Source organism: Gopherus evgoodei, chromosome 22 (assembly GCF_007399415.2).
Source record: "Gopherus evgoodei ecotype Sinaloan lineage chromosome 22, rGopEvg1_v1.p, whole genome shotgun sequence".
NCBI classification, from domain to species: Eukaryota; Metazoa; Chordata; order Testudines; family Testudinidae; genus Gopherus; species Gopherus evgoodei.
Genome location: NC_044343.1, coordinates 1344343 through 1366422, shown reverse-complemented (window position 1 = coordinate 1366422; position 22080 = coordinate 1344343). Strand labels below are relative to the sequence as shown.

At 60.3% G+C, this 22080-nt stretch overlaps 1 protein-coding gene across 5 annotated transcripts in view; it reads left to right on the top strand.

Annotated features, from left to right (window-relative positions):
* The window catches only part of PDE4C (phosphodiesterase 4C), a 98234-nt gene that overhangs the window by 68642 nt on the left and 7512 nt on the right, over positions 1-22080 (top strand). For 4 of the 5 annotated variants that reach the window (XM_030540346.1, XM_030540347.1, XM_030540348.1 and 1 more), the window contains 8 exons: positions 7272-7463; positions 8103-8139; positions 8912-8985; positions 9292-9341; positions 12040-12152; positions 18066-18159; positions 21127-21305; positions 21907-22005. In XM_030540346.1, coding sequence (XP_030396206.1) covers positions 7272-7463; positions 8103-8139; positions 8912-8985; positions 9292-9341; positions 12040-12152; positions 18066-18159; positions 21127-21305; positions 21907-22005 — 838 coding nt within the window. Of the gene's footprint in view, positions 1-1305; positions 1894-7271; positions 7464-8102; positions 8140-8911; positions 8986-9291; positions 9342-12039; positions 12153-18065; positions 18160-21126; positions 21306-21906; positions 22006-22080 lie in introns of those variants that run through there. The other variant, XM_030540351.1, reaches the window with a different exon arrangement.

The following is a 22080-nucleotide window of genomic DNA, read 5'->3' as shown; positions in this document are numbered from 1 at the left end:
CCAGCCTCTGGGGAGGCAGGGCCAGGCTGTTACCCCCTGGGCAGATGGGAACTGAAGCACAGCACCCAGGGTCCCAGGCAGAGCAGGGACTTGGACCCAGGTCATCAGGTGCTAGGCTGGGATCCACCCACTCACCCATGCTGAAGGACCGTCGGAAACATCAGCAGAAGCCAGACTTATGTCTGTGTGAAATGACAGAGAAAGGCCATGGGGCTTGGAAGCACCATTCTGCACTGTGCCAAGGGTGCTGTCTGACCACGGCCCCAGGACACTGCTCCATGTCAGACCCCCCCCAGCTTAGCATCACCCCATCACTTCGTGGGAACAGTCCCCCAACCCTAAGCAGCGTTAGCCCGCTTCCGCTGCTGTGGTGGGGTAAAGGAGCAGCCCTTTGGGTCTGCAAAGCACCATACAGTGAGCCCAGCAGGGCAGAGGGCTGAGAGGCTGGCTGGCCGGTGCGTAGGGCCCTGCGTGGGACTCGAGAGAGTGGGCGCAGGGCCCTTCTCTGTGAGCGTGGGCCAGCTGCTGATTCTGTTTGTGCTTCAGTTCCCCATTTGCCTCCTGGAGCTCACAGCCCTGCCTCGGCCGGGGAGTGATGGGAAATGTGTCCCATGCAGCGAGGGTCTCGGATGTGACAGTTATGGGGGCTGGAGAGCGGGGCTGAGCATCACTTCCCCTTCCTGGACAGGCTCAGCTGCGGCTCTGGGGAAGGGAGGGGGGGAATCTGGGGCTTTGAGCGAAGGGCTGGGGTAGTGTTGTCTCACCCCGGGTGAGGGTGTGAAATCCTGCCTGTAGTCCCCTGGAGCCCCACATCCATGTCCAGACACGGACTGTGGGCACACGCCTCGGGGAGATGGATTTGCTTGTCATGGTCACTGGGGCAAGAAGGCTGCCATGCCTGGAACCACTATGTCATGGCCCTGCTGCCTGGTGGTATCCAGCTCCCATGTCCCCAGCATGGCCCCAGCTACCCTGCTTCACCAGGGGGCCATCCTAGGGCTTGTGTTAACTCCTTGCCTGCTGGTTCCAAGAGTGGGTCTGCCCAGCTGCCAGCTCTGCTGCCTGCACCCCGGCACACTGGTTCCTGGGGCACGAGGAAGCCTGTGCCAGCCGTGCCCCGGGGGCATGCCAGGGAGAGGCCGTGGGCAGGAGCCAACAGGGCACATGCTGGGCTGGAAGGAGTTAAAGGGAAATATTTGCAAAGAGCTGAACATGCCAGCTGGCCCCTCCCTCCTCCCCCCAGTGACATCACGGTGGAGCTGGCGAGCTGGGCTCGCAGAGGGTCCTGTGCCAGTCGCTGGCAGGGGGAAGGAACTTCTGGGGCAGAGCAAGGCAAAGCCAAGCCGCCACCAGAAGGAGAAGGGGAGATGCATCTGAGCCTGCAGCCGGCCTGGGGGAGCCGGCACCTTGGCCAGGAGCAGGCAGCGTGGAGAGGGGACATGCAGGGAGAGCCAGCCATGGCTGTGTGGAGCCGCTTCGTGGGAGCAGAGAGGCAGAGGAAAGCTGGGCGCAGCATGGCGAGGTGCCCATACCAAGCCCACCCTGGGCTGCATCTCCACAGAGCCCCCTAGACCTCGGGGTGCAGTGGACGGCGCTGTGGGGAGCTGGCCGCGGATGCAGTGATAGCGGTGCCGCAGGGCGGCCCATGGGACTCTCGGGCCAGGCTCCCACGCTGAGCTCGCTGGAGGAGAAGACTCGCCCTCCCTGCAGGTGTGGAGGGGCCTGGGCCTGCTGGCATGAGAGCAGCTGGAGGGCACGGGACAGGATGAGCCTGCCCACAAGCTGTGGCTCCGTGGCCCTGGCAGATTGTGCTCTTATGGTCTGCAACAGTTACCTGGCCGGCTCGCCCCGCGCCGTCAACCGGCCCATCGACATCGTGCAGAAGCACAGACGGTAACTGCGCCACTTGCTGTGTGGCCACTGCTCTCCAATGGAAGGGGTCAAATCCCAGGGCCAGCCCAGCTCGGGCGCTGGCTGCCGACACTGCCACCCACAGACCTTAGTGCAGGCTCCAGCGATGGGCTGGGTGTGAAAGAACCAGCCTGGGGACCCCACTGCTTGTTGGCTTTGGGGCTGGAGCCTGCTGCCTCGGCACACCCTGTAATGCCAGGGGCTCCAACCCCAGTGGCTCCTTCAGGCTCTGCTGGGGACAAGCCCTCGCTCCAGCCCCTCCTGGGACTGGTGGGGCAGGGAAGCAGAGTGGGGGCAGGCTGCCCTTTAGCGGGCTCTGGGCGCGTTCGGAGGGGAGAAGACGCAGGGGGTAACGTGTGTCGAGGGCTTTGCACCCAGCTCCCCCAGCCAGGTGTGACCTGGAGTGTGGGGGGGTCGGGGAGGAGGTAGGGAGACATGCTGCTGCAGAGAGGAGGAAGGTTCCTTTGTAGGGGGTGGAGGGGCAGGGCAGTGGTTGCTGGGTGGAGTGAGAGCAGGGCGTCTGGGCACGTTTACAGCCCTGGAAAATAACCAGCAGGCATGGGCAGGACATGGCCTCCCTGGCCTTTCCCACCCGAGCTGCAGCAAAGCCCATCCCCTGACCCTGCTTGCTCAGCCCCACATCCTGCGACTGGTTGCTGGGACGTGCTGGCTGCCTTTCCGCATGCCCCTGGCTAGCGCTGTGGGAACGCTGCAGGCTGAAGGGAGCCGGGGCGGGGCGGGGAGCGGGGCCTGGATGGAGGCCCCATTAGTGGCAGAGGATTCCCAGGCGTGATCAGTGTGCTGGACAGGGGCACGCTGGGCCTGTGCCATGGAGTCCTGCACTGCACACCTCTGAGGAGGCCGGGACTGAAGGTCCAGCCGGTGTCTCTGAGTCATGGGAAGCCAGGTTGCTGGGGAGGGCAGGTGAGGTTATGCCTTCACCCAGGGGCATGCTCCCATCAGGCGAATGTCTCCACGGGGGACAGAGCCCAGATTTCCCCCTGTGCTATCTATAGGACTGGAATAAAGTGAAATGGCACCTCCAGCCCGCCCTATGGGTCAGCGCCATGGGCGGGGGAGGGCAGGCCATGCGGTGGCTTTCTCCTGCCAGTGTCTCTCTGACACGCCCTGGCACCTGTGGGGCTTGTCACCCGAGGGGATGTGTGTGCTCTGGCAGGGGAGAGTCTCATTAGAGCTACTGTCATTTCTGTATGTGCTGCGAGTGGCAGGAGCCTCCCACAGACGCATGACCAGCTCCCGTCCCAGCCCACCCAGTGCAGCTCGGCTGGTATGGGGCGCCGGCTGGGGCTGCAAGTCCTGCACCTGTCCCTTCATAGCATCAGAGCAACCTCGGGCTGGGAGCAACTCGAGAGATCACCGAGCCCAGCCCCCTGTACTGAGCCTAGATCAAGTTAACCCAGACCCGCCCTGACAGGGGCTTGTCCAGCCTGGTCCTAAAACCCTCCGGAGTCGGGGATTCCACCACCTCCCAGGGCTCAGCTCCCGGCCTTAGAAAGCGTTTCCTCATTTCTAAGCTAAATCTCCTGGGCTGCAGCCTGAGCCCCCATCTGCAGTGGACACGCAGATCCATTGGCCACGTCCTCGTTAGTTCAGCCCTTCTCGGATTTGCAGACTGTCAACAGGTCCCACCTCGGCCTGCTCTTCTCCAGACCAAACCTGCCTCGTTTTGTAACCTTTCCTCACCGGTCAGGTTTTCTGAACTTTAGCAGTTTTGTTGTTCTTCTCTGGACTCTCTCCAGTTTGTCCACATCTTTCCTAAAGCGCAGCACCCAGAACTGGACACAAGACTCAGCTGAGGCCTCGCCAGAGCCCAGCACAGCGGGACAATGACCTCCCGTCTCGCCTGTTAATACACCCCAAAAGATCAGCCTTTTTTGCAGCTGCATCATATTGTTGACTCTCATTCATTTGTGGTCTGCTGTCACTCCCGGATCCTTTTCAGCAGCACTCCCACCTAATCAGATATGCCCCAGGTTGTAGCTGTGCACTTGATTTGTCCTTCCTAAGTGACGCACTTGGCACTTGTCTTCACTGAATTTCATCTTGTTGAATTCAGACCAAATCTTCAGTTTCTCCAAGTCGTTTTGAATTGTAACCCTGTCCTCCCAAGTGCTTGCAACCCCTCCCAGCTGGGGCTCAGCTGCAAATCTTATCAGCACACTCCCCGAGCTGCTATTGCTTTGTGGAAGCGATGGAGTGAAGGGCTTTTTCCATTGACAAATCAGTAAATTCTGTATCGCCGGCAGAGCAGGAGCTGGGCCTTCTCTTCTGCTGCTCCCTGACCCCCCCACTGCTCCTCAGCAATTCTCAGCCCATCTTGGGGCCCCCTCCGTCTCCCACTCCACGCTGCCGTGCTGTTTCCACCTCCCAGCATCCACTTGGAGGGGGCAGGCGTCCTGCAAGGAGCACAAGCAGCTGGCCAAAAGCAAGCCAAAGAAAATAACTCCGTTGTCAGGGTCCAGAAAATGGCCGTGCTGCTGAAAAGAAGCCTCGGGCCTTGGCATTGCACCGTCGAGAGGGTGGGGATGGTTCCCGGCTCAGCTCCCCAGCGGGGGCTGCGTTTCCATATGCAGCTGGAGCCATAAACAATGGTGGGTTCCACCCGAGCATGAGAACTGGAGTGGGGCTTGCCTGGGGGATGTGTTGAGAGTAACGGGGTGATGGTAAGGAAGGTGGGGACGTGCTTCCCAGCACTGAGATGTTAGCGAGTAGAACTGAGTGAGAGATCGGGGACTTGGCATAGCTGAAAAAACCTGCGAATGCCAGAAACTGCAGCAGACTAACCTGTCCCACAGCTCTTGGTCCCAGGGAGCAGTAGCAGGAGAGAGGCCCAGCTGGACGGTTCGGCCCCCCTTGGTCACCAAGCTCTGTGGAGGGGCCATGCTGTGCAGGGGGTGGGTGCCAGGAAGGCTGCCAGCCTGTTTCAGGATCTCTCTATAGTTCTACAAAGGTGTGCCAGGCGCTGTATGGTGCTGGGCTGGGGAGGGAGCCAGACCAGGGATGGCTGTTAATATTTATGGGAGCGTTGAAGGGATGTTTTCATTGCCGGGCAAATCTGAGCTGGGCAGGCTGCAAACAGGCTAGAGCCCAGTACCCTGGCCTCAGGGCTGAGCCAAACCAAACCCAGCTGGAACTCACTAGCTCCCTGGAGAGTTTGTCCCACATTACCAAGGGGGAGCTGCTGCCCGGCTCCCTGCCTCTCCTTGGACAGCCAGTTTGGGGTCTGCAACAGACACACAGGTTCCTACAAATCCCAGTGAACCAGCCCATTGCTCCCTTCCCTGCCCCGGCTGTGACCTTCCTGCAGGGAAGGAGACAAGTGCCCTGATTAGCCGCTCTGGGATGGGAACGGGGGGCTCCTGTTTCCATCCCAAAGTGGGGGCAGGAGCTGCTGCTGGAAAATCCTATTGAGCAGCTGGTAGAGCAGCATTCGGCTGCGCTGACCTCTTCTTCCCAAGGTCGGCTCAGCTGCTGCAGGTGGCTCCAGCACTGGGGGATGTGTTGGTTCAGTGGTGCGGCTTGGGCAGCACTACCAGGGCCACTGCCTTTGATCAAGCGGGGGCAGAGCCGGAGCTAGCAGCGCTGAGCCCCTAATTCGTGGTGACCTGTGGATCAGGTCCCTGCACCGTCCACAGAGCCTGGCTCTTGGCAGCTGTCCCTAGCGGGGATCGTAGGGGCCTGGTGCCCAGCCTGCAGGGCTGCCGGGAGTGTCTCCATGGAGCGGGATTTGGACTGGGCCCTTGGAGAGCTGCCTTCTGGAGGGGGCTTGTTCATGAGTGGTGGGTGAATATCACTACCTCTGTTACACAAACAGGGAAACTGAGGCAGAAGGCGGCCTAGCGAGTCAGTGGTAGAGCTTGCAATAGGACCCAGGAGTCCTGGCTTCCAGGCCCCTGCTCTGTGAACTTGACTGCATTTCATTCCCTCTTGCGACACGTGCACTAGACAAAAGCTGTGTCTGGCTGCATGGAGCCCTTCCTGGCCTCCCCACCAGCCTGAGCTGCCTCAGCACGGCTCATAGCTCTGCGCTAGGGGGTGGCAGTTGTGCTGTCTGCTGGCCGAGTGCAGGAATCTGAGGAGATGAGGCTCAGGCAGGGGGGAGCAGCACGTAGCAGGCCCGGGGGCCAGGCCTGTAAGAACATGCCCATTCAGCAAGGCACATGCCTTGGCACTGTCCCCCAGCATCACTGCATGGTCCAGATCTGCTCCCACCCCACTGCTGCTCCCACAGCCAGGACCCCACTCCCCTTGGATGAGAATAATCCGTTTCCTCTGCCAGAGCAGATCCCACCGCGTGAGATGGGCAGGATACCTGCCCTGCCCTAGAGGGCCCAGAGATGGACCAGTGGCAGTAGGGCTGGGGGGTTGCAGTACTATGGGGGGTAGGGGGTAGATGGGGCACTGCAGGGGGCTGGGCCTGGAGCTCTTAGCCCCATGTGTCTGGGCCTTATGCTGCAGTGCTGGGCGTGCTGGGACGCAGGTGTGGGGCTGGGCGTGCTGGGGTGGAGTAGGGGTGTGACAAACCGGGGTGCTCTGCAATTGTAGGGTTACACTCGAGAGCTAGGGCTGGCCACAGCAGGGCCGGCTTTAGGCTGATCCCCCCGATCTCCTGGAATTGGACCCCGTGCCTAAGAGGGCCCTGTGCCAGGGCCCCACGCCTTCGGCACCTTTTAAATCTTTTTTTACTCACCTGGTGGCAGGGGGTCTGCTCCAGGGGTCTTCGGCAGCATTTTGGCGGTGGGGGAGTCTGCTCCAGGGGTCTTCGGCAGCATTTTGGCGGTGGAGGGTCCGCTCCAGGGGTCTTCGGCGGCATTTCAGCGGCGGAGGGTCCTTCAGTGCCGCCGAAGCCCCAGACCACCTCTGGGTATTCGAATTGGGCCCCGCAGTTCATAAAGCCGGCCCTGGCCCACAGCATCTCATTGCCATGGGGGTCGCCCACCATGGGGGTATCACCCACAGAGCCAGCAGCAAGCAGGCATTGTGACAGTCACCCCAGCCTCCCTGGCTGCTTGTGGGGCAAGGCTGGGTCTGCCCCACAGCCCTGTTCCCTGATTGCAGAGTGACGTTGGAGTCTGGGCTGTAGCTGTTCAGAAACCCCTTTCCCTGCCCCTTATCAGGCCTTTCATTGGCCTGCACAGCACAGCCTGTGCCTGCGTTCCCTCCCCTTCCTCCGGCTCCTGGCCTGGCCCCGTGTGCATTGAGCGGGGTTCAGAGCTGGGAGAAATTAGCCAGGAGCGTCCTAGAGCAGCCCGTACGGGGCAAGGTGGTGTGGGCCCACGGCAGGCTCTGGCTCTCCGCCTCCCCTCTCCTGAGCATTTCCTCCTTCCCTCTCTCTGCAGCTTTGACATTGAAAATGGTCTTTCATCGGGGAGGAGCCCGCTGGACCTCCAAGCCAGCCCTGGCTCTGGGCTGGTCCTGCAGGGGAACGTGTCTCACAGCCAGCGGCGGGAGTCCTTCCTCTACCGCTCCGACAGCGACTATGATCTGTCTCCCAAAGCCATGTCCCGGAACTCCTCCATCGCCAGCGACCTGTAAGCACTAGCCCTGCCTCAGCCCTGTGCAGCCCCTCTGGGACGGTGCCTTGCTGCAGGGAATTTGCCCTGGGCTGGCAGGCCAAGACATCCGGCCAAGGGCCAAAGCGGGACTGGAGCAGGCCCTAGCCCTTGTGTGGGCCCTGTGCCCACAGGGAATCAGTCTGTCTGTCTTTAGTCCAGCCAGACAAAGCTGAAATCTTCAGGTCTGGTGCCCTCGTCCTCTGGAGATGGGAGGGGAGCTCAGCAGTGCGGGCCAGGTGCTGAAGGGAGCAGAGACACCGGGGAACCAGGCTGTAGCTGTGGAACAGGGCTAGGGAACAGCGAGAGCTGGAATTACATTGCTCGGGGGCATCGTGCCAAGGAGTACCAGCGTAACTCAGGGGCCAGGCACCACAGCTTGGGCCTGCTCAGCAGCCAGGCCAGCCCCAGCTGGGCACCCCAGACTCACAGCTCGCATGGCTGGTCTCCCTTGATTAGAGTGGAACCTGTCCTGGGCAGAGGGTGGTTCCATGCCAGCACCTCACTTACCCCCTAATTTGTGGTGCCTAGGCCCTTTGCAAGCCCTGTGCATGGGGTGCCCGCCCAGCCCTCCCTCACTGCCCACTTGGGGCCTCATGTGCCGTTTTGCCCTTGCAGGCATGGAGAAGACATGATCGTCACACCCTTCGCGCAGGTAGGGGTCTCTTCTGCCCCGGCTCGCCCGGCCTGGCCTGAAGCTGGGGCAGTTGGGAATCGCTCTGGAGTTGGATCTAAGCCAAGTGCAAACCCCATGCTCCCTACAGACAGGCCCATCTCCATCCAGCACCCACCACGTCTTACCGCCACTGTACTGGCCCCCTACGCTCCCATAGACACGTGTGCCTGGAGGCCAGGCAGCTTGGGGCACCGGTATGCCAGACACTGCACAAACACACAGCAAACGTCCGTCCCTGTGTTGAACAGCTCCCGCTAGAGAAAACTGCCTCATGCATAATGGGTCCCAGCCGCTGAGTCCGGCACTCTGGGAAGGGAGTGTCCAGACAGACAGGACAGAATGACGGGCACAGCACAGAGCATACACCCACCCCATCCAAACACCAGCTTCTCCTCCACCCCCCATCCTGGCACACGCTTCCAGAGCTCAGAAAGGCCGTTGGGACATCCCCTGTCCTCTCCGCCTCCACCCACCTCCCAGGCCTGGGGCAGATCCTGCCTGTGAGCTCTGGCACTGCACCCCCCACTTCCCTCATAAGGGGCTGCTGCTGCTGCTCCTGCCTTGGTGTGGGGCGGATTGTGAATTCCAGTCTGAACTCTGACTCCAGGGTAAGTCTCCGATTCCAGGCTCCCAGCCATGGGGCACTTGGGTGTAGCTCCCCCAGAGTACTGCTGAGCTGTCTGACCCCAGGCCCGCACCCAGGATCTTTCTTGTGCTATTTGTGCTCAGCAGCTGCATTCCTCTCCCACAGGTCCTGGCCAGCCTGCGCACCGTCCGGAGCAACTTTGCCATGCTGATGCACCTGCAGGACCGCGTGGCTAGCAAGTGAGTGGGGAGCAGCCAGCAGCAGAGGGCTTCGAACATGCATGCTGGGGGCCCATCTCAAGGGGCGAGGTCCCAAGGGCAAGTAGGGAGGATACCCCAGATCCAAGAGCACAGAGCAAACGATCCTGGGGACAATGGGCTGGGAAGGGGAGATGGGGAGAATCTGATTCCCCTGTACACAGCAGAAGCTGCTTCCCAGTGTATGCGGGTGTGGGGAGCTGGCCTTGGGGAGGGGACTGTGTGTTTGAGTCAGGTGCACCCCAGCAGTGCCACGCTCAGCCGCTGCCTGTCCCACGTGTCTTGCAGGAGAACGTCTAGCAGCAACCCGCCATCTGTGTGCAAGGCCAGCTTGTCGGGTAAGTTCCCTGTGGGGCCAGGCTCACTGCAGCGACAGACCCAACCGCAGGGTGCAGGTGGCTCGCATGGAGGCAGCCAGCAGCAGCTGGTTGGAGCTGACAGGGGAGGGTGAGATGGACCCTCCCTAGGATTCTCTCTCCCAACTGGCCTCCCACCAGGATCCCTCTCTCCCAGCCCCATCAGAGCCAAGGCCCTGGGTTCCCCAGCAGGATGGATGTGACTCTCCGGCCTCAGCCATCACTCACCTGCACCGCTGAGCCTGAGGCTGGCATGTCAGAGCAGCTGCCTGCTGTTCAGTGCCAGGGCTGCAGCTTGCCTTGGTACTGGGACGTCAGCCTGGTGAGAACAGTGGACGTGGGCATGTCATCTGCTCAGGCGCCCAAAGCAACTCCACTTGCTCCCAGCTCGCAGGCCTGGGTCTCCGCAAATAGCCCAACCGAGCTCCAGGGCCATGTCTCTGAACTACGCAGCAGGGGCACTGTCAGGCCTGGCACCATCCCCGTCATGGGCCCCGGGAGCCACGCCCCATGAGGCGCTGCAATGGCAGCTTCCAGGAGATGGGGCCTCCCGTGGCCAGAGGTCTGTGGGAATGAAGCTCCCCTCGCCCTCCCCAGCCCAGTCCCCCAAGGGGTGAGCGTGCTGGGGCTCTGGCATGGCCCCTCCTGATCCATGTTGGGTTTTCGCCTGCTCCCTCCTGCCTGGCTCCGCTTCATGCCGCAGCAAGGATGGAAAGTCTCCTATTGACGTCAGACGTTCCATTAATAAAACTCTCTGCTCATGTCTCCAGGCCTGAGTTCCAGCCCTGGCGGGAGGCCTGCCGCCTCCAGCTGGGCTGCTGGGTGGGTCCTGCCCCTGCTTCCTCTGACCCCAGCCAACCCACAACACACAAACAAACCCAACTGCAGCTGGCTTCAGCCTGGGGTGTGAGCGTGGGGGGTGCTGATGCCATGTGGGGGCCAGAGGGGCACTCCTCAGCCAGCCACTGGGGAACCTGGGCGCCTTTGGGTGGAAGCAGGGCATAAACGCCCTTATCCCAGAGCCTGGCAGCCCTGCAGAAGTCTGTGCCCCATTGACAGGCCGAGCACTTCTTGAGGCTGGCCTGGCCTTACTGGGTAGGGCAGAGGGCCTGGTCATCGCCCTCCCTGGTGGCAGGATAGGAGGGTGTCCCAGGACATCTCTGCTATAAGGTGGGGCTGCTGTCTGGGGCAGGGTCATAAGGCCCAGTATAGGGCCCGACCCTGGCAGGGGGGCCTGCGCCTGTTGGCTTCCTGCCTGGACTTGGGGCCCAGCCCCATGCGCCTTGGGCATCAACGCCAGGGCAGCCTTGCACACCCGGGCTGGCCTGGGGACTGTGATGACACAAGTCTCTCAAGATCCAGTGGTGGAAGTTGCAGCTAGCTCAGTTCAGACTGGGAATAAAGTGCAGTGAGTGGAATTAGCCATGGGCTGTGCTGGGGTCCTTCTCAAGAGGGATGGCTTTTCTGAAAGCTAGAGCCTGGCTCCAACCGGCCTTAATTCAGGGCAGGTGGTCAGACAATCACATCCCCTCTGCCCTCAGAACCTAGCTAGCAGAGCGGGCCAGGGACATTCACCCCAGGGGCCAGGCCTGTGATACCTGCTGCCCAGTGGAAACGGCAGCTTGGCCAAGCCACACCATTCCCCTTGACTCCTGGGGTGCGCAGCGTGGCCAGTGCTTGGAAAAACCAGCCCGTGGGCCTAGAAAACCCTGTTGTTTCATGGCAGAAAGTGCAGCAATTCCCCCCACCAGGCTGGGGTTCAGCTCCCCATCAGCTCTGTGCCACCAGGCCCCACAGTGGTGCCTGGGTCAGCTTCCTGGACAGGCTCACAGCAGTGTCTGGGTCCTGGCACCGCCCCACTGGGGCTTGAGGCAGTCCCAGCTCCACAGGGCCGCCCAGAGGATTCAGGGGGCCTGGGGCAAAGCAATTTCGGGGGCCCCTTCCATAAGTTGCAATATTATAGAATACTATATTCTCGTGGGGGCCCCTGTGGGGTCCGGGGCCTGGCCCATTTGGCCCCCCTTCTGGGCACCCTACAGCTCCAGGGCAGTTCTAGGGACGATGCCTCTCACAAGCTCTGGTGTTTGAGTCCAGGTGATTGTCTGGGCCCTGGGCAGGAATCACCTGGTAGCCGGTGCCTGCTGCAGCCCGGGGAGCAGAGCTACCTTCTCGAGCCCCTATGGACATCATTGTGATGTTTGACCCCAAATCGCCCCACAGCCCCGGTCCTGCACCTTCCCTTGGCACCGAATCCATCAGGCTCAACCTCCTGCTGTCGCCATGGCAACACAACAAATGGCTGCAACTTCCACCTGATATTTGCTATTTGTGCTTTATGTAACGAGTCGGCCCTGCGAGCACCCCCGGCTCGGCTTCCCCTCTGGTCACACGCGGCCGGCAGGCAGGCTTAGCACAGCACAGCTCTGGCTGGACAGGGCAGAGCAGGCCAGGCAGTGGGAGAGAGAACTTCGGGGCTACAGGCTGCTACGCTCTCCGGGCACCAGCCTGTGAAGGGAAGGCACCTCAGGGCCCAAGCTTTAAATGCTGGGAGCAGAGCAGCTAGAGTGCACGGCCCAGGGGGCACAGGCGTGATGCTGAGCCCCTGGGGCATGCTGACATGGCCTCCGGCCAGCCAGCCAGCGAGCAGCTTCCCCAATGCCACCTGCTTCTCTGTCCACAGAGGATGCCTGTCAGAAGCTGGCAATCGAGACCCTGGAAGAGCTGGACTGGTGCTTGGACCAGCTGGAGACCCTGCAGACCAGACATTCTGTCAGTGAGATGGCCTCCAACAAGGTAAGAGACGTAGCAGCTCCTTGTGGGAGCCTGCGATCCTTGTCAGACGCTGACAGGCAACAGAGATGCTGCTCCTGTCTATAAACCCCCACCCAGCCATCCTGTGGGCCATAGCTGTGCAGAGAGAGCCGGTGGACAGTCCCAAGGACCCAGGGCCAAGCCTCATCCTGCAGAGCCTGGACTCAGGGGATTGCACTCCTCTGCCCCCGTCAGGAATGCAACCGGCTCTGAGCTGGAGTGTGGCAGCTGTTTGACACACAGCGATGGCACACAGCAGGTCAGGACAGGAGGTGGAGAACACTCTAGCCAGCTGGCATGGGAAGTTTTAGGAACTGGTCCCCAGACCAGAATGGTGGGGCTGGCACCTGCCGCTGGGCGCTTGGCAGATTATGGCCAACACTGTCAGCAGAAGCTGCTGGTTTAGGTACCTCTGGGTTTGGTAGCTGAGTTCCAGAAGAGTCCAAGGCATCTACAGGTGAGTAGCCCTCTGAAACCTGGCTCCAGGCAACTCCCGCGGGCAGGGCCTGACTCAGCATAGGTGCCTGCTGCTGCTCTGTGTGTCACAGTAGTGCCCAGGTGCCCCAGTCGCTGGCCAGAACCCATTGCGCTGGATGCTGCACAACCCCAGAGCAGAGAGACACTGCCCCACATGACAGTGATGCTACTGGACGCCCCCACCGCTGTACTTGGCCTCATTGCCTCCTGTGCGTGGGCTTCCACTGTACGGATGGGGGCATGTGGGTAACATTCCACCACCAGACACTGTGTGTGGCCAGGGGTGCGCTCCCTCTGGGGCGGAGCGCAGGGGGCTCCTGGCTGCTTCCCAGCCCTTGACCAGAGTAGCAAGCAGCAGACTCAGCAACTTGCCCAGCTCTGGGATTCCCATCGCACCCTGAGCTCAGGAATTACGTTCCCCATTCCAGGGCTCTTCTCTGACAGAGGCAAGTCAGGTTCTGCACTAACACATTCTTCGCTTCCAGATCAGATTTCCCTTTGGGGGGCAATGACTAACGGGGTCCTTCTGTGACAGTGAGCCCCACTCGGAGGGCTGGGCATTGCTGCTCCACTCGCTGGCTGCAGGCCCAGGCGGGCCGAGGGAGGCGTTAGGGTGTAGTCAGATTTATGGACTGTGTGGGCTCTGGTGCCCTTCTCATCGGGTTCAACACACAAGGGCTGCCCATACCCCCAGCCCCGCCCCAACCCGCTCGCGCCGCAGCAGCCAGCAAGAATCTGGGCTGTGCAGTGGGCCAGGAAGGTTAAACCTGGGCTCTGGCAAACCAAACAGGGAGTGAGTGCCAAACCCGAGCGAATGTCCTGCCCTTTCTGGCAAGGGGTCTCAGCTCTAGGCCCTGCTAGTCTGAGCTGTGGTGTCCTGGCACAGGGAGAGTGTGTCTCAGGGAACCAGGTCCCGAGCCATCGAGTGAGGGCTCAGAGCTTAACACCAACACCGTTGGGAGCCAGCCCAGCCCCTAGAGTGCTGGTCTAATGCCTCCACCTCAGCACAGACCCCAGCCTTCGGCACTAGCTTCAGCCTGCAGCTTCAGCCAGGCCTTCACACTCAGTCACCAGGGAGTGCCGAGCAACCCAGGAAGAGCCAAAGGGCTGCCCCTGCGTTGTGGAGAGAGGGGAGCACCAGGGCGGTGCTGGTACGTAGTCACTAGGGCCTTGTCAGCACTGGCAAGAATGGTACTGGAATTCACCAGGGCGGCAATGGAGGAAGTGTGGCCACTTGGCTAAGGCACTGCTGTGGGAGTCGGGGGAGCTAGGCTCAGTTCCCAGCTATCGCTCTGACTCCCTGGGTGACTTTGGGCAACTTCCTGGATCTCTCCGTGCCTGAGTTCACCACCTGTGAATGGGAACAATGATGCTGTCCTGCCTCCAGCGAGGCCGGGAAGATAGGCCCATGGACACATGGGAGGTGCTCAGATTCTTCTGACGTGCGTAGCCGGGCTCAGGTGCTCTGAAAGCTGCCTAGTCCTGCCCAGAGAAGGTTGACTGTTGTCTCCACTGTCATCCTGGAACTCATGAGGCGGAAAATCCTGCTCTCCTCCGGAGGGACCTGCCTGGCCAATTGCTCTTGCAGAAGCCAAGCCCACAAGCGATTTGGTTCCTGGTCCTTCCGCTCTGACGAATGTTTGGAGCGCAATAGACGGCAGCGGAGACGCTCATGTGTATTCAGCGCCAAGTTCTCGGCTCATGTCACCCGCTCCTTCCTTCCTGTTGTTGTGCAGATGTTGCTGCGGCAGCATGTGCTTCACAGCTCAATCTGCGCCTCGGTTTCTTCTCCGGCTCATTTCTGTTTTCAGGAGCTTGACTTGCCAAGTGGCTCAGAACTGTGGACTGGGCCTTCCTTAGAATAGTTCAGATCTGTGGGGGGAGCCCCAATACACACATGCACTGCACAGAAACGGAACGGGGTGCCAGGGTGTAACCGGGAACAGACTGTGCCCCAGGCTGCGTTCTACACACACATCTCTCTCGCCAAGAGCCGAGGGCCTGGTAAAAGGAATTCCTTCACCCAGCGAGTCGCTCCGGTACCCGTAGTCCGGCAGCCCTCTGCTCAGGGCACTGGAAGAGTTTGTACTTTGGGGGGTGCTGAGAGCCATTGACCCACTAAAAACAACAAGGAGTCCTTGTGGCACCTGAGAGACTAACACATTTATTTGGCCATAAACTTCCGTGGGCTAGAACCCACTTCATCAGCCCAAATAAATGTGTTAGTCTCTAAGGTGCCATCAGGCTCCTTGTTGCTTTTGCTGATACAGACTAACAGGGTGTCATGGAGCGTGGGGGAGTCCGGCCCTGCACCCCTCTTCCTGGGACCCACAATGACTCTTGGCCAGCCAGTAAAACAGAAGGTTTATTGGACAACAGGAACACAGGTTACAGCAGAACTTGCAGGCACAGTCAGGACCCCTCCATCGAGTCCTTCTGGGCTTTCAGCGTGCTTGGATCCTAGCTAGGATACCCTGAATTCTGCCCACACAGCCCCAAACCCAAACTCAAAACTGCTTCCCTCCTGCCACCCCCTTCCTTTTTCCTCCCTGGGCAAAGGTGTTGACCTCCCCCCCCACCCCCCCGCTTACCTAGCTCAGGTTACAGGCTCCGGTATCGTCCATCCCCTAAAGTCCTCCCCTGCTCTCCCATTCCCCACACAGACAGCTCCTACTCCATCACACAGGGCTGCCCCTCTGAAACCTGTCAACATTGCCCCAGCTGTAAACCCTGCATGTAATAGAAACCATTTCAAGCCAGGGGGTGCACCTCCAGCCCCTCATGCCCCTGGACCCATCTTGCCGTCCTGAGCTGCACCCACCTCTAGAACTGGGCCCCATTTCCTGCACCCAGGGGACAGAGGGGAGAGCTGCCGCTGTGACAGCCCGGGACACCCCCCCGCCTGTCCTGCCCGCTACGCCAAGCTAGGCTCCGTCCCCTGGCCCAGCTCTGAGATGGGGGCTGCCAAACAGCACAGGAAGGGTTAAAGCAGCTGGGGCTCAGGCAGCCAATGAGAGCACAGGGCTGGGACTTGCCCCTGCCATGGAGCTCGCTCATTGGGCAGCAGCGTGCTGGGGCGGGGCTACTTGCCGCAGCGGGAGCAGCCCTGGGGTGCCCGGGGCATGAGCAAGGAGCCCGGACCCCAGCGGCGATGCAGCCAGGAGCGGAGCCGCCCAGCCCCCGTGGCCTGCCCTGCATCCCACCCATCAGCGTCCTGCTCTGATTCGTAGGGCATCAGGTGTTCGGCAAATCCCCTACCCCCCTGGCCCCCTGGTTCCCAAGGAGCACCCCTGGCTCAGCCCAAGGCTCCCAGCCGCATGGTGCCAGCCTTGCTATGGGGGAGCTGAGATGCCTGACGCTAGCCCTTGGTCCTCCACATCCTGGGGCTTTATCAAGGTAAGTGGGCGAGCTGGCCCCAGGCCCAGGGCTTGTCACCCCAGCAAGCTCCCCTGAGTTCCCTCCGCGCAGCAGCCTGGCCTGGGCCCACCCTCTGGCTCTCACACCTCAAGTGGGGTGGAGCCTGCTCTTGCTGGGGCCAGGCTGCATCCCCGGGCATCCTTGTGCCGGAGAGCTCGTGTCTAGCGTATCCCCTGTGGCAGCGGTTCGGGGGAAGGTGGCGTTGGAGCCCCCCTGCAGCCCAGTCCTTACCTTGCCAGCTCCCCTGCAGCAGGGAGGGAGGCAGGTGTTTCCAGCCGAAGAGACCCAAACTGCAGCCCTGGTGCCCCTGGCTATGCACTGAGGCGCAGGCGCCCACCTGGGAATGCAGGGCCAGCTGTATTTCCCATTGGGAGTCCTATGCGGAGCCCTGTTCTGCTCCGAGCAATTGCCTCCAGCCCTGGCCCTTGCTGATGGCTTTAGCTGCCCCAGTCATGTTTTGTCTCCTGCCCCAGAACCAACATCACCCCCCGGAAATTCTCCTGGTGAGCTCGGCCAGTGGCCTTCACAGGGTCCTTGCCGGGCACCCTCTCCAGGGTGGCATTGAGCCTGTGCCCATGGCTCCTGCACTCTCTGCTCCTTTCACACCCATGTGGTGCTGCGCAGTGGGACTGATCCAGCATGTTGTGATTGTGCCACATGCAATGTGTGTCACACATGATGGTGTGAACGCAGGGTCCAGCCCACTCACAGGGAAGGAAATCGGTCTGAAAGCAGCCTGTCAAGGTTCCTCCCCCACTCTGAACTTTAGCGTACAGATGTGGGGACCTGCATAAACACTTCTAAGCTTAACTACCAGCTTAGATCTGGGTTTGCTACCACCATCCAGATTCCTCAGTGTCTGGAATACCCCCTTTCCCCCAAAAACCTTCCCCGCCCTGGGTAATCTTGAGAGCTTTTTCACCAAGTTCCTGATGAACACCAATCCAACCCCTTGGATCTTAACACAAGGAGAATTTAACCACCCCCCACCAATTCCTGGTGAGTCCAGATCCAATCCCCGCGGACCTTAAAACAAGGAAAAATCAATCAGATTCTTAAAAAGAAAGCTTTTAATTAAAGAAACAAAAGTAAAAATCATCTCTGTAAAATCAGGATGGAAAATACTCTACAGGGTAATCAGATTCATATAGCCCAGAGGAACCCCCTCTAGCCTTAGGTTCAAAGTTACAGCAAACAGAGGTAAAATCCTCTCAGCAAAAAGGAACATTTACAAGTTGAGAAAACAAAGATAAAACTAACACGCCTTGCCTGGCTGTTACTTACAAGTTTGAAATATGAGAGACTGGTTCAGAAAGATTTGGAGAACATGGATTGATGTCCGGTCCCTCTTAGTCCCAAGAGCGAACAACCCCCAAAACAAAGACTTTCCCCCACCAAGATTTGAAAGTATCTTGTCCCCTTATTGGTCCTTTGGGTCAGGTGTCAGCCAGGTTTCCTGAGCTTCTTAACCCTTTACTGGTAAAAGGATTTTGATGTCGCTGGCCAGGAGGGATTTTATAGTATTGTGCACAGGAGGGAAGTTCCCTTCCCTTTCTAGTTATGACACAGCCTGTGATCAGAGCAGTTTGCTTCAGTTGCACCTGCTGGGATATTCTCCAAGAATGAGCATGGAAAGGGGCAACAACCCAGATGCAGCAAGTTCCTGTAACAGCCCATGGTCACGTCCGTGCAGCTCGCACCGCTGTGGGCTGCATCTCTGTGTTTACATGCTGGTGCTGTGCCGCGGCACACGGTCTGGTGTAGTACGCGTTGGAGGGCCCAGGTCATTACAAGCACATTATTATAAAACCCATGAGAGCCTCCCAGGGCAGAGTGATGCACCCCCCAGGGAAATGAATGCCATCCCCAGAGCCCACTTGGTCCTTCCATTCCACCCCCTCCCCATCCCGCTGGGCAGGGCCATGGAAGCTGGGGTGGCGATTCCTCCTGCTCGGGTCTCCTGGCCGGGTTGCTAATGGGCACCATTGCTTGTCTTTGCAGTTTAAAAGGATGCTGAACAGGGAACTGACGCACCTATCCGAAACCAGCCGCTCTGGCAACCAGGTGTCTGAGTACATCTCCAGCACCTTCCTGGGTGAGTAGCAGGGCTGGGGGATGCTGCACTGCCCCGTCCATACACAGTGGCACTTTCCTTTAGAGAATGTCATGTCTGGAGTTGAAGGACCAGTGAGAAGCCAGGGGTGCAGCTGGAGCCAGAGATTTTCTCCTGTGCTGCACTGTGTCCCAGCAGCTCCCCATCGTGTGCTAAGCAAAGAGACTAGCCCCAGCCATGTGTGGAAGCCCCATTGTCTCTAAGGCTTTCCTAGACTGAGCAAAACCCAGGCAGAAAACATGGAGGGGTATTGATGGTGCATGCGGTGGTGAGTCCTGCCTGTTGCATTTTGTTTCTGAGTGGATTCTGTGTAATCTCTTTGGGGCAGGGTGTGTTTGCAAAGCACCAGGCACAAAGGGGCTGGAGTGAGCTGGGTATGGCTGTAGTCACTGGGATAATGATTGTTGTGGGGGCAGAATCATAGAATATCAGGGTTGGAAGGGACCTCAGGGGTATCTAGTTTAACTCCTACTTGAAGCAGGACCAATCCCCAGACAAGTTTTTGGCCCCAGATCCCAAAATGGCCCCCTCAAGGATGGAGTTCACAACCCTGGGTTTATGAGGCTAATGCTCAAACCACTGACCTCCCCCTCCCGCCACGCTCTGCACTGTTCCCACACCAGAAGTAGCTAGAGGAAGATGCTGCACCCAGCAATGGCGTGTCAGCCTGCTAGGGAAGTCTTGTGACATCACTAAAAAGACAGGGCAGCCACAGTCTCCTTCTGAGTCCTGCGCTGTGCCCTGGCTAAGTACGTCAAGCACTTCTTCCCAGTGATGGAGCAGTAGGAACGGCTGCCCGTGAGGCCTCCCCTTTCTCTCCCTGTTACCCCGCAGAGAAAGGAGAAACGGAGCAGCTGTCAATGCTCAGCGAGAAGAATTAGCTGACTCCCAGCATTTGCTTAGGTGTCACAGCCCCCCTGGGACTGGACAGGCTGCGATGCCCCGCACTCACTGTTGGCATGGAGCTTGGGGAAAACTCAGCACCCAGATGGAAATCAGGGTCCTGCTGGTCTCTGCACAGAGCAGCAGAGGCTGCCAGGGCCTCAGAGATCTTGTGTAGGTAGCCCTTGTACGTTCCCAGTGCTGTGCAGACGTGAGGCTAATTAGAGACCCTGCCCTTCCCAGAGACCTGATTGCTGCCCAGGCTAATGAAATCACATGGGAAATACTGACTGGCCTGCCAGGTGGCATGACCATGTGTCTCCAGCCACACCCAGTGCAGGGCTCTGTCCCCTGTGTCCCTTTGTAACTGCATTCCAGACCTGACCTGGAGGTGAGATGCTTCCTCTGCATCTCTTCCTTTCCCAGGAGAGCAGAGGGTGAAGCGGGAGCTCAGCCGGAGCCCCGGTGCTGGGTCCTGGGTCCTCACTCTGGCAGGATTCCAGCTGCAGTCAGCTGGCAGGGGGCTCATCTCTGGGCACCTGGCACTTGAAATGCAGCACCGTGTCCAGGCAGAGCTGGGCAGCATGCGCTGGGTGCAGCTTATGTCCAAGTCCTTTGGGGTTCTCTTGCACAGCCCAGCTCTGCGTGGGGCTGTGCACAGACCCTGCATTCCCGGGGCTGAGGGCTCCGAGCAGCCCGGTGAGCCAGCATTCGTCCCTCTGGATCAGCCCTGTCCCACACACGGACTTGGCTTTGCTTTCATTTTCCACGCCCCCCCCCCCACTCTTTAGCAGCTGCCTGTTTGAGGAATGCAAACGCCCTGGGGCTCACTGCAAAGTCTCAGGCCCTTTGCTGAGATAGTGGGGCTGCAACAACGGGAGTGTTCCTTTGGATACCTACCTGGCTGCGGGAACAGGAGAGGCCTCCACAGATAAAATCTGCACCACCCCCACCCCCAGGGGCACTTTACCCGTCAGAATGAATGCAGCTTCCCAGCCCTGCCTCTGGGCTGCGTCAGCAGCTCCATTTTACAGATGGGGAAACTGAGGCACGGAGCAGGTCGGGGGCTCTTCTGGGAGCCTCTGGCAGAGCTCTGAACAGCTCCCTGATGGCGATGGATCAGAGTTGCTGTGAAGAACCCCGGCTTGCCACGATTCCCATTGCTGGACAGGGGGGTTACACAGGTGATCCATGCCTGTGCGTGTGCACCGGGGAAGAGGGGAGGAATTGGTCTTTGAAACATCAGTTTAGCTGGGAAGCACCAACATTCCTCAACACATTGTCTCCCGTTGCCATGGCAGTGATAATATTATTAGACTCAACTTACGTCAATTCTGGGTCTGAGTCGTATTGGCGGGCGGGCGGGCGGGTCAGGCCTGAGCGGCGTGAAGCCATGAGGCTCGGGCGGAAAACACACAGGGGTTGTTCCAGAATTTTAACTCTCCAGGAAACTGACAGCACAAGTGCCCACAGGCCAGGGCACAAAGCCGGCTGCGCTCAGGTGCTGAGTGCGGGCGCTGGGCCGCGGTGTGGTGCTTTGACAGGCACTTGGCAAGGGTAATGCAGTGTTCTGCAGGAGAAGGGGGGAGCTTCCGGTTTTAACTCCCCACTGTCCCTGCTGGCCGTCACCAGCTGCCTGGGGCACAGGGTCAGGGTCTTTCCCCCAGCTTGGCAGTGGTGTCCCATCCTGTGCCCCCCACTGGAAATCTGCCAGTTTCCTGCTGCTCATGGACCTCACCCAGCCGCGCTGCCAAGGGGCTCTGAGGTGGGGGGCGTTCAGTGGGCTGCGACCAGCCTGGTGCCCGCTGGCTCTCAGAGCAGCCTCTTGGCTCACCAGCTGCTCAAGGAAGGACAGAAACAGGTGCTGGAATTGGTCTGATTTAGTTGGGGTTGGTCCTGCTTTGAGCAAGGGGTTGGACTGGATACCTCCTGCGGTCCCTTCCAACCCTGGTATTCTATGATCTATGATCTATGACCTGGGCAGCGTCCCCAGCTCCCAGCTGGCGATGGCCTGGCGGGGGCCTGTGCCCAACACGCTGACCGTTCTCTGTATGTTCTCTCCCCCAGACAAGCAGCATGAGGTGGAAATTCCCTCCCCCATGCCCAAGGAGAAGGAGGCGGAGAAGACGACGCGCCCCATGGCCCAGATCAGCGGCCTGAAGAAACTGACGCATAGCTCCAGCTTCATCAGCTCCAGCATCCCTCGCTTCGGGGTCAAGACGGACCAGGAAGGGCTCCTGGCCAAGGTGAGCAGGGCCTTGAGCCCACACGCTGAGGAAGGGAGAGGAATGCTTCGCCCCAGGGCCCCTCGGCCCCATGTCCCCCTGGCTGCCCTCCCCCCGTTCCGCTGCCAGGCCTGTGCCAGCCGTGCCCCCCCCCACCTGTCCCGCCGCCAGGCCTGTGCCGGCCATACCCCCTGCATCCCGTCCCACAGCCAGGCCTGTGCCGGCCACACCCCCCACGTCCCCGCCACCAGGCCTGTGTCGGCCGTGTCCCCCCCTCCCCGTCCCACAGCCAGGCCTGCGCCGGCCGCACCCCCCACGCCCCCGCCACCAGGCCTGTGTCGGCCGTGTCCCCCCCTCCCTGTCCCACAGCCAGGCCTGCGCCGGCCGCACCCCCCACCCCCCGCCGCCAGGCCTGTGCCGGCCACACACACCCCCACCCCCGCCACCAGGCCTGTGTCGGCCGTGTCCCCCCCTCCCCGTCCCACAGCCAGGCCTGTGCCGGCCACACCCCCCACGCCCCCGCCACCAGGCCTGTGTCGGCCGTGTCCCCCCCTCCCCGTCCCACAGCCAGGCCTGTGCCGGCCGCACCCCCTGCTGACTCACTGCCATGTGTCTCTCCCAGGAACTCGAAGATACAAACAAATGGGGTCTTGACATGTTTAAAATCACAGAGTATTCTGGCAACCACCCACTCACAGTCATCATGTACAGCATCTTCCAGGTGAGTGAGCCCTGGGGGGGCTCCCAGTGGGGGCAGGGCATGGGCAGCGTGGAGCAGGGGGTTGTGGGCAGCAGG